The 15,376-nt window shown below is 35.7% G+C and overlaps 3 protein-coding genes across 3 annotated transcripts; 2 read left to right on the plus strand and 1 right to left on the minus strand.

The window, feature by feature from the left end:
• Positions 1–293: 293 nt before the first annotated feature.
• Positions 294–2,661, plus strand: LOC137727930 (uncharacterized). Its single transcript, XM_068466796.1, has 7 exons — positions 294–698; positions 786–896; positions 969–1,103; positions 1,211–1,315; positions 1,622–1,791; positions 1,921–2,020; positions 2,133–2,661. The coding sequence occupies exons 1-7, from the start codon at positions 351–353 to the stop codon at positions 2,370–2,372; spliced, it is 1,209 nt and encodes a 402-aa protein (XP_068322897.1). The 5' UTR covers positions 294–350; the 3' UTR covers positions 2,373–2,661.
• Positions 2,662–3,332: 671 nt separating this feature from the next.
• On the plus strand, positions 3,333–4,380 carry LOC137727603 (EPIDERMAL PATTERNING FACTOR-like protein 4). The gene is made up of 2 exons (XM_068466433.1): positions 3,333–3,796; positions 3,886–4,380. Exons 1-2 carry the CDS (start codon positions 3,671–3,673, stop codon positions 4,108–4,110), a joined length of 351 nt encoding a protein of 116 aa, XP_068322534.1. The 5' UTR covers positions 3,333–3,670; the 3' UTR covers positions 4,111–4,380.
• Positions 4,381–4,906: 526 nt separating this feature from the next.
• On the minus strand, positions 4,907–6,374 carry LOC137727931 (GDP-L-fucose synthase 1-like). Its single transcript, XM_068466797.1, has 2 exons — positions 6,242–6,374; positions 4,907–6,091 (listed from the first exon to the last, which is right to left on the minus strand). Exons 1-2 carry the CDS (start codon positions 6,258–6,260, stop codon positions 5,136–5,138), a joined length of 975 nt encoding a protein of 324 aa, XP_068322898.1. The 5' UTR covers positions 6,261–6,374; the 3' UTR covers positions 4,907–5,135.
• Positions 6,375–15,376: the final 9,002 nt, after the last annotated feature.

Consider the following 15,376-nt stretch of genomic DNA (forward strand, 5'->3'; position numbering starts at 1 on the left):
TATAAAGTTTGAATCAAACTAGGTTTTTAACTATAATAGTGTTGTGCCACTTAGTACTACCATGTAGGTGGTATTCCTCTTCACTTGTAACTGAAAAAGCCTTAGATTCGATTATTATCAAAGACAAATTTGAACCATATCATTGTTAACTCATTGTAAGGTTAAAACCACCTCCTTCTCTTCCCTTAGTACAAATAATATAGTAGTTGTTCAAAAAAAAAAAAAAAAAAAAAAGACTATATAATATTGTTGTGAAGGGCTTTTTGTGAATGTACCGTCTCTAAATTCGTATTTGAATACAAGCAGGTGCTGCTTTTCAAACGCTCTTCCACGTTGTCCTTCCCCGACGCATGATTTCACAGCAGAGCCATAAGCCACACTCCGACTCCATTGCTGCAACACCCAAACCAACATTCAAAACTATGCAAAGCGCGCAAAATACGACGGCGTTTCGATCAATCTTCGACGCCGGAGAGCTGAATTCGGAATTGGAAAAGTCCGGGGTCAAGCCCAGCTTCATCCCCAACTTATGGAAGCAGGTGATCCAAAACCCTGATGCCCAATTCGACCAAATTCCATCTCTGCCCTCGGCAGCGTATCCTCTCCTGACCTCCAAATTCAAAACCCTAACCTCCTCTGTCCACAAGGTCATGGACTCCTCAGACCAACTCACCACCAAGCTCCTCATAAAACTGCAGGTTTGCCCCATTTCTTATGTTGCACACAAACTGTTCGATAAAATGCCTCTGTGAAAAAACTCTCGCGTTGTTTTATGTTTTTGTTAGAATGGGGCTCTTGTGGAAGCTGTGATTATGCGATACGACAGCCGCTTGGGGAGGTATGATGGGAAGCCCCGCCCTGGTGGTCCTAGGTCCACCTTGTGTGTATCATCTCAGGTATCAAGTTATGAAATTTTTCGTTTTCGTGTTGAAATTGCGGGAATTGAATGTTTATGTTGATGTTTGTAGGTTGGTTGCAAAATGGGTTGTACTTTCTGTGCTACTGGGAGTATGGGGTTTAAGAGCAATCTGACCTCGGGGGAGATTGTGGAGCAGTTGGTTCATGCTTCTCGCATTGCGCCCATACGCAATGTTGTGTTCATGGTAATTGCTTTTCCTTACTGGCTTAGGGGTTGTATTAAGTGACATGGATATGGAGGAATGGAGGAACCATTGAACTTTTGACATTTGATTTTGTGTATTCTTGTCAGGGAATGGGGGAACCTTTGAATAATTATGGTTCCTTGGTGGAAGCGGTTCATGTCATGACTGGATCACCATTTCACTTGTCGCCTAAGAAAATTACTGTATCGACGGTAGGCATTGGAAACTACCATTATGTCTAAGATCTTTTTCTCTGCCAAAATACTATTGCTTTCGGCATTAAGATATGGTGGATCTTAATAACTTTCTCCTACTGTTCTATATGATTCCATAATCAAATTTTTGTAGTCTTATTTTTTAGATTTGGTGGATCTTAGTAAATTGGGTAGCACGTAGTACCCTTTTACTTCTTTTGTTGAATGGGGGTGAATCATAGTTGCATTAGTAATGATGTAGTTTGCAAGTGCTAGAAACATTTGGCTTACTCATGCATTAGTTGTGCATCAAATCTTCTGTAGGTTGGTATTATTCATGCTATCAAAAAGCTTCATAGTGATCTTCCAGGTCTGAATTTAGCAGTTTCACTGCATGCACCAGTCCAAGAAATCCGTTGTCAGATAATGCCTGCAGCTCGGGCTTTTCCTTTAGTAAAGCTTATGGATGCACTGCAAGAATATCAAAAGAACACGTAAAGTTTCATTACATCTCTTGCGTTTGAGTAAATTCTATTAGCTTTCATTTCTGTGCGAATGAAACTTTTACTGTCGTTTTACACTCCCCAAAAATCTCACTATTGTCTTTTAAACTGATTCTTCAGTCAGCAGAAAATCTTCATTGAGTACATAATGCTTGATGGAGTGAATGATGAAGAGCACCATGCACACCTACTCGGAAAATTGCTAGAGACATTTCAAGTGGTGAGTTCTTATCTATGAACTTGCAGCATATTAGGAACTTCAGTCCCTTTTGTGTGTGTATATATACATATATCCAAAGTAACCTTTGCATTTGTTGTTTCCTGTCGTATAGGTAATAAATTTGATACCTTTTAATCCAATCGGTATTCTGAGTAAATTCACAACCAGTAACGAAAACAAAGTAACAAGATTCCAGAAAATTCTACGAGGCACTTATGGCATCCGAACGACAGTACGTAAGGAAATGGGTCAGGATATAAGTGGAGCATGTGGTCAGTTGGTAGTGAACTTACCCAACAAGAGGTCAACTGAGAGCACTCTAACTGATATAGAAGATCTTCAGGTCAGATAGATCGCTTATTGCTTCCGGTGGTGTTAATGCCCGAAAGTCCGTTAATGCCGGTCAAAGTAGCCAACGGTCTCCAGACCATAATTAGTGTTTCTGTAATCTTGATAATTTTGTAACTCATTCAGTTCTTTCTGGGGTTGCAGTAGCAAAATTTCTGTTGTCATTTTTATCGTATCAGCTTGAGATCTTCACTTGATACACCTAAAACTGTTTTTTCTCCCTTTTCTTTTTTGTTTAATTTTTATGTCATAAAATATAAACCCTCTCATTTATCCAAGTGTTTATTGAGAAATTCCCAGCTGGTGCATTTTTTCGTTTTTTATCATCCCGAACTTTTGCCACTTAGTACTACAATCTAGTAATATTTATTTTCACTTGTAAGTGAGAGGTTTTAGATTCAATTCTCGTCAAAAGCGAATTTAAACTACACTATTACTAGCCTATTGTGAGGCTAATTCATTTCCTCTCCTTCAGTATAAATAAATTGTTTGTTCAAAAAAAAAGAAAAACAAAACAGAACCAGAGGGATGCTGAACTTAGAGCAAGCCATAAATAAAGTACAATTAATATTGCTGTCGTGGGATTACATTATAAAAGATTGTAACCCATTCTACTGGTGTATGTTTCTCCATTATTATTTTGACTTATTTGTTTTTATGCTAACAACTCTATGACGATAATCTCACTTTACCCTATGCGCTTTCTTTTCATGTTTCATGTTACTTCATTCCGTCATATGGTTAGAAAAATCATTAACTTAGTTGATGTAGAAAATGAGATTTTCATCAACGCACAAGGGTATATAAACGAAAGTGAAATGATTTCACACCGCATTTCTCTTCTCAAGCACAGCTATGTTTATTTTAACCTTTCCATTAAGTAAAGCAAAAGAGAATCAATATATTAAAAAAATACAAAGGTGTGTAACAGAAAGAAACAACGTGCATAAATCATTTTCCCAACAAAAAAACCTTTATTTTTTATAACATCTGGATGGTTTCATATACACGTGACCACCCTTGCAACTCACAACTGAACCCAAAAGGATCAGCTGGAAGCTGATCATTCTCCCTTAACTAACACGTGAGGAGCATCTTGACTACTTCAGAATCTTACACTATTTTTCAACCTCTGCAGCCTCACATACTCTCACCTGCATCTTCATTTGCCAGACCAGTTCAAAATTTTCAATTTAATTGAAAATCGAAAAAAAAAACCCAGCTTTTATAAAAAACCAAATAGGGCACTGCTCAATTTGCTACGTTGTTTCGGAGTCTCAAAACTTTCAAACAGAACGAAAAATGCAAGCAGCAGCAAATCCTAGAAACCTTCTGTTTGCCCTCTTGCTCGCCATGCTCATTTCTTCTCACTTGGTTCACTCTGGGCACTTCGCCAGCTCTCCACCACTGTCTCCATCACCTTCGCCAGTGAGTACTTCATCCGACACTCTTCTCTAATCAAATGATTCACTCTTACTTTTCTGTTTATCGTTTTAGTTTTCTGAATTTTGCGTTAGGCTGTAGGAAATCCAACGGCGAATGATCATGAACCATCTAAAGGGAAAGGGACTGTTAAAAGGTTAAGGAGAGGGTCATTTCCGGCTACTTGTCGTTCAAAATGTAACGAGTGCGAGCCTTGCATGCCAGTTCTAGTATCTGTCCGAGCAATGGCATTGGAAGAGAATGAGTACTATCCACAGGTTTGGAAATGTGCCTGCGGTGATAGCATATTTTCCCCTTAAGGCTGGCTAGATTAATTTAACACTACTGCTGTACGTAATTAGGCCTAGTTACTAGAAGTTTTCTCTAGATTAATACAAGTTAAGATTCATGCAGTGCACCTTATGTGCAGAAGAATTCTTGCACACAACAGAGGTAATGAAACATTTCTCTCACAGCGGAGAAATGTGTTGTAAGAAATTTTCACTGTATATGCATGCTATCTACCATTGTTCTCCAGTTGTTTTGTGTAATGGTATTGAGACAGATGAAATATCCAAATGGTTATTGACTATATTCGAAGGCTCAAAGTGAGGGAATATGAGCATAAAGTGAAGGTTACAAATCAGGAAATCTTGATTTGGAGGCTAAACGTCGATGGCTGTCCACATCTTTTCTTGTCTTAAACTTACAATCGAGAGTAGTTTCGGCTGTAGGTGTTGATTGAACACATTGTTCGGTGCTCGACACATGAACTTTCTACCACTACACAAATAACTTGACCAAATTTTGAAGGGCATTTTGGTTAAAGAAGTAAACACCTTAAGGTCATTTCTTCATTTTTCCAACAGTACGTTTTCAGAGCTACTCAAAATCACCTCCAATCGGGAACTAAATCATCGCAAACCAAGGGGAAAAGATAGGAAGTTGTGGAAGACAATGAAAGACGGATGGTAGAGAACCAAATCGATGCGAAGAAGAAGATCAAACAGCTTAACTAAGTAGATAATGAAATCTACTGCTACTCTCGGAATCTTAGTAACACGAAGATTTCTTGGACAAATATATTCAATAATCTAAAAATTGCTCAATCTGTAATACAAATAGCTCACTTGATTCTATAGTATTCTGTTTTAACATGTATCACAAACAAGAAATTCACATATAACTTATTCGACGTAATTGATACAGAATCAACATCTAATGTAGGCTCCTCATGTTACATGCAACAACAATAACAATTTAAGGATGATAAGATTATAAGAGTTAATATCATATGATCAAGGAAAAAAAAAATTTGAAATCCAATGCAATGCAATCACCTGCATTATTCCTTGACATTCTCTAAGTGCCAGCTATAAGTATCAACAAGCCCGTCTTTCAGCGAGATCTTCGGTGTCCACCCCAACCCTGCAAGCTTTGAGCTATCCATGAGCTTCCTCGGAGTTCCATCGGGCTTGGTAGAGTCCCAAACAAGCCGGCCCTCGAACCCAACAACCTCCTTGACAAGCTCAGCCAACTCCTTAATTGTCACTTCCTTGCCACTCCCCACATTGACATGCTCCAACCCACTATAACTGTCCATCATGAACACCACTCCATCTGCCAAATCGTCGACGTGCAAAAACTCCCTCAGGGGGCTTCCAGTCCCCCACACCACCACCTCCTCCGCCCCTTTCACCTTTGCCTCGTGAAACCGCCTCATCAATGCCGGCAACACATGCGAATTTTCAGGGTGAAAGTTGTCATGCGGCCCATACAAATTGGTGGGCATCCCAGAAATTGCATCCCAACTGTACTGAATCCGATACGCCTGGCACATCTTGATCCCGGCGATCTTGGCAATGGCGTACCACTCGTTGGTAGGCTCCAGTGGTCCCGTCAGCAATGCGTTCTCCGGGATGGGCTGAGGAGCGAATTTGGGGTAAATGCAGGAGGAGCCAAGGAACAAGAGCTTCTTGACTCCAAATCGGTAGGCGGCGTCTATGACATTGGTCTGGATCTGGAGATTGACGGCGATGAAATCCGCCGGGTACGTGTTGTTGGCGTGAATGCCGCCGACTTTAGCGGCGGCAAGGATCACGAATTGGGGTCTCTCGGCGGCGAAAAAGGACTCGACGTCGGCCTGGCGAGTGAGGTCGAGCTCGGCGTGGGTGCGGAGGACGAGGTTGGTGAAGCCTAGGGCTTGGAGCTTGCGGACGATGGCGGAGCCGACGAGGCCGCGGTGGCCGGCTACGAAAACCTTCGCCGATTTGTCGGAGAGGAAGGAAGGCGAAGCGGCATCTGGAAAGAGAGAGAGAGTACAATTAGTGTGAGGATCTGAGAAATTAACTGTGTCATGTTTGTTTGGTTGCCGAGAAAGTGTAGGTTAGATTAGTTTTTTTTCTCAGAAACCAAACAGATTGCAGTGAGAGAGAGAGAGAGAGAGAGTACTCTTATTGGCGCCACTCATGTTGTACTTGCTTGAGTAGTGCAGGAATATCTGGGAAGAGACTAGCAAGCGCTGGGATTGATTCTATACTAATAGTTTCAGTTAATTTTCCAATCGTACCCCTCCTGCTCAAATAATAATTATAAAATACTAATACTGTGCCCGCACGTTTTACGTCTAATTAAATTTGTCTATTATTTGTTATAAAAATGAAATTGGCTGTGGAACTTGGAAGATGGGGGGAGACGTGGGGTTATTAAAACTCTTCTCGAATTTTTATTTAATTTGTAATTTTTAAACAGGGCGTGTTATGTTTAATTGGCTGTGAGATTTGTGTAAAAGACAACAAAATTTATGTTGCATGTAATTACTAAATTGTTCATATATTTTTATTTTTGTTTAGTTTTGATAAGAGGGTTAGAATAATAATTTTATAGGTAGTTTAGATATTATTTTTCCTCACAAATGATTCTTAAAATTGACCCACGTTATTAAGATGTTACATGAAATTGAATATTGATCAATATTGTTCCTGAAAATTGATGTCACAAATCAATATAGTCTTTTTGTCACAATTTTATCAAAAAATCTGTTAGGTGCTGATTTGGCACATTACTAAGTCCCACAAATCTAATTAAATATTGTCATGTAGATTACAAACATTTAAATAATAAAAATTCAATTTATATTTTTGGGTATGGGATTTTGATTTTGTTTGTTCCGTGTGGATTTTTCCTATGGTTTTGTTCTTGGTTTCATTGGAAACTGACCTTCAGTTGTGTGGTGCTTTTGTGTGCAGGTTTGGAAGCTGCGTGTGTTAAAGGTGAGTGTTTCTGCGTTCTCCCTTTGGGGGTTTTCCAGAGGTAGATTTTTTTATTTTTGTGTGTTGTAAGTCTTCATTCAGCACTGTAAGATATGATCGATAATAATTTTTTTATGAAATCCCAATTGAATCTAAAGTGAGCAGCTTTACACACACGCCCTAAATTTATATATGGAGAATTAAGTTTTATATTGGGAATCCATGATTTTTTTTTCCTCAGTCTGTTGTTTTTCTTGATAGGAAGAGCTTGGTGAAAAATGGTTTCCTGTTTGTTTTTAGAATTGAGACGTGTGTATTCGTGTTTTTGTTTACGTTTTCTGCATTTTAATTTTTTTTGGTACAAAAATGATTTCTCCTAAGGATTTTAAGCCATAGTAAGACTTTAGTTGCTTTATAAGATGAAAAATACTGATTGAGAGATGGTTTTACAGTTTTATGGTCAAATTTTTGTTGGGAATTGCTGTTTGAGAATAATGTCGTCTCAACAATTGTTTTTTTTATGATTTCTAGGCTTTTAGATTAAAAATGTTAGTTTTGATACTTCGAGTTTTCAGGTGTTTTCCGTGTAGATGAGACATCTAGCATAATGAAGATACAAGTAAATTGAACATAAGGGTATTTAATGTTTTATATTTTTTTATCTTAGCATATACTATTCAAATAAAAAAGCGACACGAAAAAGGTATAGCAATATTACATCAGCTGTCATTGTTAATCAATATTACATTGTGCTATTATTTTCTTCGTATAAAAAAACGGATTTACCTCTTTGTTATCTATTGTGTTTAGCATTTTTTAAAATAGGCAAATTTAAATATTCATCTTAGATAAAATTTTGTGAGAAAGTACTAATTTTTGACAAAATTTTTCTGCTGTTTGGTGATGAATGCATTTTGAACTAGCTCAAACATATCTTCTTTCTTGCTCTGACTTTTATAGGGATTTCATGTATTTTCTTATGGGATCCAAGTTTTTATGATGCACTTTGTAAAAAACTGATTTTGAACGAGGTGCTTAGATGTTTTTAAAGGTCGTGCAGGTTTTATATGTGTCAAATGTTTCAGATGCAGTGTTGTTTCTTTGAATTCTTAGAAGTGTTCTTTATTTAAGTATCTTTTTTGTTGAGCACGATGGTCATTTTAGGTGATAGGTTTGATACAGTGAGGTTTAATTCATATTTGTTTGTGTAATTTGATCTTAAAAATTTATACAACTCAGCTGGGTGGTTATTTTAAGAATAAACTTACAGGTTTTCTTTTGTTTTAAGTTCTGTCAAAGTCTGAACTTTATTTTTTGGCTGCTTTTATGTGCAGGCTTGGAATGCATGTGTGCTGAAGGTAAGTCCTTTTGTCTTTTCTGTTTACGCCTTTTACAGAGGGAAATTTTTTGCTTTTCTGTGTTCTGAAAGTCATGTGTAGTGTTGTGTTTAGTTTTTATTCGGTTTTTAACATAGCTAGAAACATAATTGTGTCAAAAGAAAAGAAAAGTATATATGCGCCTATTTACAAGTAACATGGGTCAACCGTTTTGATTGTGTAATTATGTCATTCTATCAGTTTTTCTCTCCATTTAATGATGGTCAAATTTTTGTTTCGTTTTTCAAGTGCTTTCCACTTTAAACATCAACTGAGGATTTGGCTTTACTAATGTTTGCAAAATGTAGGTTTCAAACTAAATTAGTTCCGAAGGTTGGTCTTATCATTGTCTGAGTTATTTACTTTTCAATTTATGCTAATTTTTATTTTATGTAACTCCGAATTGTACCTACAATTGTTTCTTTGAATTTGTTCATGTCCCTATTGTAACAAAATGCGTTTAAGTGGTAAATCATGTGGTTGATAAGGCAAGTTCATTTTTTTATTTTTTATTTGATAGTATAGTTATTGATTAAGTATTACAAGTTTTTCAGTTTTTTCACAGCATATATTGTTCGTTTGTTCGAAATTTGTAACTTTATTATGGTGCATGGTGTAAACAAATAAATGGCAACTCTTCAATTTATAAAGTCACATTGCTGGATGAAAACCAAAAAACACTTTATGTTTATATCGCTTACAAAAACATGGTAACCTTTTCTTTCTTTGTCAACTTATTAAAATTGACTTACTAAGTTTTTTTCTTTTTGGTTTATGCATTTGCAGTGTGGGAAAGTAGTTTGTTATCTACTTCACCCTGCTTTTTTCTTCTTGGATAAGTGCTTGACATTTTTCTCGTAGTTTTTGTAAGTAATGTTTTAGTATTTGTAATATTTGGTTTCTTTTTTAGTTTGCCTTTTCCAGCCGTTGTGTTACTGCTTTCATAAACTGTTGACTGTTTGATAATACTTATTGTATGTTATCTGTTAATATGTGTCTGTTTGTGTTAATTTCTTAATCTCAAGTGTATTTCTTTCTCAAATTTGGTTCTCTAATTGCTTTTGGTTGACTTATTTCTTTTTGGACTTCTTTGTATTTTTGAAGTTATGAGTTTATACAGTTGTTATTGATTTTGTAACAAATGTGTTGGAAATTATTTTGATGGGTTGCTAAATTAGGAATGAAAAATGAAACAAATTAGTCATTTCTTTTATATTTGTTTTCAAACTTGTCTTATGCTAATTTTTAAGTTTAAAAAATTTATATTCTTTTTGAGTAGGTAAAATGGAAATCGTGAAGGTCACTCCTATTGCTGAATTGCGTGCCTACACTAAAGCAGACGAAATAAAGATTCATGTGTGTAGGGTATAGAAATCAAGCATTGCTGGAGAAATATGTGACACTACACTGTATCTTAGTTGATGAAACAATGAGTGATCATTATCTTATAATTTTAATTAGGAATTCAAACAATAATAGTTATATCATTGGTTTTCTTTTCATTTATTAGTTTGTTGATTTGTATTTATTTTTTTATATTTTTTTTCCTGTTTCATTTTTATGCATTTACAAAGTGTTTTATAAATCTTCCTTCTGATAGTTTACAGATTTTCAATGAATCTATTTACCTGTTGTGCCAATTTAATCTCTCTGTATCAAAATATAATGTTTGTTCTTTTCTTCTTTTTTTTTTTTTTTTTTTTTTTTTTTGTTTTTTGTTTTTTTTCGGATGTGATCAATTGCGAAGAACAATGCGGTTGAACCTCTTCTGCATCAAACATTGATTTTGATGTCGTTGCCTTAAAGATTTAGGCTGGTGATTGTTACGAAGTCATGAATTTTCGTATAATCAAGATCAGATGACAGTATAAAATCGTGTCACATGATACCCAACTTATATTCACTGCTAAAACAGTGTTTAAAAAACTATCAGCCAGATTTCCGCCCATTCCTCGCCATGGAGTTTTCCTGCTATATTTTAACATGCTTTATCCCCATTTGAATGGAGATGCTATTCTTACAGGTAATATTAAGACATATATATTTGTCTTTGTGTGCGTGTGTGTGTCTAGGTGTGCATCAATTGAAAACATTTATGTTCTATTTTTTTTTTTTTTTTAATGAAATGTGTTTTGACATAGTTTTTGGGGTAAATTACACTTTACCACCTTAGGTTTGAGGTCTAGTGCAACCTCATACAACATCTTCAAAACATTTCACTTTCATACCTCAAGTACTATTTTATTTCAATATAATACATTCGTTACATTTTCCATCCATTAATCCGTTAAGAGCTGACGTGGCTGCCACATTTGTGCCACGTGGCAAAAAAAATAATTTTTTATGCATTAAAATATTATAATATTGATCCTATTAAAAAAAACGAAAAAAAACCAACCTAGAAACCTCTCCCTATCCACCCTCTCTGCTCCCATCGTAATCAAGCCAAACAACAATACAAAACCTAATTTTGTTGACAGACCAATAAGCTTATAGCATGTGCGCCTGCTTTGTGGCTAAAATTCACTCTGCTTTTTACTAAAGGATCCTTCATGCTTTGTGAAATTTCCAATCAAATTCCATATGCTCTCTGAAAAAACCACAAACCCCAACACAATCTTTCTCAAAACCTGTTAACCACAACACAATCCGCTCCTGACTCCACCCCTCCCCCGCCGCTCCCACCGCCATCTCCTCCACTAGACTTGGACCTCCCAACTTCCCTACGCAAGCCTAGATAACTGGGTTAATTGGTATGAACCGTGAGCGAGCGGTGGGCGCGATTCGTTGGGCAAGGTGGGGGATCGAATGAATCTCGAGGCAGAGGTTTGAATATTGGGTCCGAACCAACTTGAATAGATTGGCTACACGCGTAGCACCAGGAAGACGATGCGGCCATGGAAGCCATATGAAGGTATCAGAAACCCTAGAAATTGTAGAGAACGTGGAAGATTGACTAGGAAGATGGGTGGGGATATCAGATGTGAAAGATGGTTTGGACGAAGAAGGGAGAAAAGGTGATAGGTGTGTAGGAGGGGGAAGGGGAGGAGTGCCATAGGAGGGAGGTGGAGATTGGGGAAGAGAGGGCGAGAGTTGCAGAAAGGTGAGGCACAAGGAATGGGATTTGGGTGTGGGTTCGGTTTTTTTATTTTTTTATTTTTTCAAATAGGATAAATTATTATAATATTTTAAATGCATAAAAAATTATTTTTTTGCCACGTGTCACAAATTTGGCAGTCGCGTCAGCTCTTAACCAACCAATGGATGGAAAATGTAACAGATGTATTATATTGAAATAAAATAGTACTTGAGGTATTAAAGTGAAATGTTTTGAAGATATTCTATGAGGTTGCAATAAACCTCAAACCTGAGGTGATAAAGTTTAATTTACTCTAATTTTTGTATTAACTTTTTAAATTGTAAGATGAGATTGGCCATGTAACTGCGGTCCAGCGCCTGAAACCAAAACAAATAAATCAAAGAATAACGCATAAGTGTGATATACACAATGAGAATATCAGGTTATTCGTTTGTCTCAGCACTGCGGTTCTAAATTATTAACAACATTTCATTTGTTAGGGTGGGAAAAAAAATTTAATTTTTGTTTCTCATTTGTTTTTTGTTCATAAAAGAAGAGTTGTGTGTTACGTTGTGGGGAGATGTTGCAGAAGCATTTTCTTCTTTATCAGTCCACACATTGTCTTTGCCCATTATCGTTGTGTTTACAAGTTTAAAAGTCATGCTTTACCAAGGTAACTCATTTAACTGAAACTCTTTTTTTCTACTTTTATTTTATTATGTTCTTACATTACTTACTATATGCTATTCCACTATTTTATCATTATGTGATTTTAGTGTATTAGATTTATGTCCCTTATGACAAAGCATTTGTTTTGTTTCTCATATGTTAATTAGCAACTATTTAAATGTGTTCATTGCGATTTGTGTTTCATTTTTAGCCATGCATGTTCAAATTATTTTGCCACGCTTTTAAACTTATGCATTATAATTTCTGTCTCACTTTTAAACATGTATCATCAAATTGAAAATATCTACTCATCTCTCTTATTTACTAATGTTTGATTTATAATTTATTATTTTTTGGAATCTAAAGACAAGGTCGCCTTGAATAGTATTGGTTCCTCACTTTTTTTTCATTGACTCGGACATCCCAGAGGATAACTCATAAAAATCAATATGAGTGGATATCTAAAATTGTGCTTCCTGTTTATACCTACAAACAAACTCATTTTTCAAAATTGCTTACTTTGTTTTTAAACTTACAGGTTCTCAGCCTGTAAAGGTCCAGTACAAGTACTGTCTCATTCTTCAAGACAAGTGAATGAGGCTAAAGTTCTGCGCACTACAAGGAGAGTAACAATAGATGAGCTGGTCTTTTTAGATCCTGATCTATATAAGGTACAAAAACGATTTATGTGCTGATATATATATATATATATTTTTTTTAAGAGCAAGCATTTACATTGTTACATATTTAACAAAAACTAAGTTTGTTCTTACTTTTTTTTGCTGGACATGTGTGACAAACCATTTTACAGAACGATACATTCTTGTGTTAGGCATTAGTAAAATGTTTTGACACACATTATAATTGGTGGTATAATGCTTACCCCAATTGTTTCAAGCAAATGCATAAAGATCTAGCAACCGGACAACTTATTTGTCAAAAACATCCCAACTAGATACCAACACCTTGGTAATATTTAATATGCAAGTTTATTGTTTTCTCTCCTTTTTTTAATTTATTTTTTATTTTTTTATTTTTGGATTTTCGATACTGTGTTGTTTCTTTACAAGTCAAAAATCACTTCAAATATTTAACCTCTATTGTTTCAAGTTCTTTATTCTATTTATGACCAATGAGTTATAAAGTATGAAAAATTGATGCAATTCAATTTTTAAATGAAGGTATAAAGTTAATTTAATTCTTGAAGACATCACTAATGAAATTAGTGCTTTGATAATGGGCAAGTCTGGAGAAAAACTGTTTGGTATGCCTTGCAAAGATTTAGTCTTGAACCAGAGATTGGTTGACCAACAGTAGTTGCCAAATGAGTTTTTGAGACTGATTGGCCAAAAGAAGATATTTCTCTTGCGGTTTAGAAATAGAAGAAATACTTTCAACTTAAGTGATGTGCTAATTTACTATGTCTCTGACGATGTAGCTATGGAACCAATAACCCCATAGATGTTACCAAGAGAAACGACAATATCTTCCACTACTATATCATCTTCGACCTTTCCACTTGAAACAAGCGGTCAATCACATAAACTAAAGAGGGAATTTGTGACGATAGCCCTTTTTATTGGCAATGAACAGAGGTTTAGATTTGACTTCCATGCTATCATCAAATCTGATGCTTTCGTTTTACTTTTGTGTGTTAAAAAAATGACATCTTTTATCGATCTTGCTTTGTTTGAAATATAACAGTGAAACACCTTCTTTTTTTCAAGAAAATTTTTCTAAGTAAATAATACAATGAATTACACTTAGGCAACATTTTCTGTCTTCCGTGCAATCAAATGTGCTCATTTGGTATACACATTTAAAATAGTGAGGCGGAAGAAATTTCAGAAGTTGACCTAAAAGAATTTGATGAAATCCCTATCAAATCACTGGAAAAAAAAAAATCGCCTCCGGCTGTTACAAAAACAGTTACCGTCGTTTCAAAAAAGGACTAAGTAAGTATGCTTTTATTTTGCTTCATATCTGCTTCAATGTGACTCCAATCACTGTCTAAACGATTACCATTCTTTTTCTGTATGTACAGCTTGGTTTGGTAATGTTAACACTCATGAAATTGCTGCAACAACACTTCTCCTGCTATGTTCAACGATATTTTCCATCTTTTGTTATTATATGTTGAACAACATCTAATATGTTTAGCAGGTTGTAAATATCTCTCTCTGCTAAGAACTAGACAATATTTTCTGCACCTCAATATGCCAGCATTTGTTAATTTTTTTATGTACAAAAGATAGTTTAGTTTTTAGGACACATGGAACTGTTAAAGCAGCATATATAGCTGTAATATTTTTTGTATCTCCATATGAAAGTATATGCTTATTTTTTGTGTGTAAATATGATGATGCTGGTTCAAACACAGTTCTAACCACTGTAATCCCATTGAAAACTTTCATGTTTTCCTAATTTGACAAAATTGAATCTTTTCTCTACAAAGCTTTTGCAATTTATCTGTTATGAGTATTGTTGCTGTTTTGCAAAACCATTTTTCAAGTTTTTGATACACGATTTCATCGTATTTTAAAACCCTCAGTAATGTGCGGGTACTTATAGCTAGTTTATAACTAGGCATCATCCGAATTGGATTGCTTTTACCGTCAAATTAACACAACGTGACAGTTTGATTCAGTTTGTTAAAACTATTGAGGAACTTGAACCAAACCAATTCAATAAGGAATGGTTTGATTCGAGCCTAAACTCAAACCTTATTTTCTTTTGCACATTATTCAACTTTGTTACCTTAATTACAATGAAAATAACATGCAAGAACTAGACAATAAAAGCCCTCCCCTTCCAAACAAAAGAAAAAAAAAATCCCATTTCTTACACATCACTCCTTTCTTTGGTTGGGGTTGGCAGGCAACCCCCTTACTTTTCCTCATTTTTTTCTTCTCCTCTCTAGTCAATATGCATGCGTCTTGCCCTTCCGTTGCTTATGGTTGTCGGATTGTGAGGTCACGACTTCAATCCTCGGCGTCCTTCGTCGTTTCTCTGCATTTTTCACCGGTTTTGGCCTTGGCTTTCCTGTTTTGCTACCCCACTTTTTCTCCTCCTACTTTTTGCCCTTTTTCACAATCTAATTCCAATTTTACAGCCCTTTTCCCTCACATCCATCCCCTATTTTTTCCTTTCATCTCCTTACACCTTCATCTTCAACCTCTCCATCTCCTCCTTTTTATCCCTACCAAAAATC

This window comes from Pyrus communis, chromosome 3 (genome assembly GCF_963583255.1).
Source record: "Pyrus communis chromosome 3, drPyrComm1.1, whole genome shotgun sequence".
NCBI lineage: Eukaryota > Viridiplantae > Streptophyta > Magnoliopsida > Rosales > Rosaceae > Pyrus > Pyrus communis.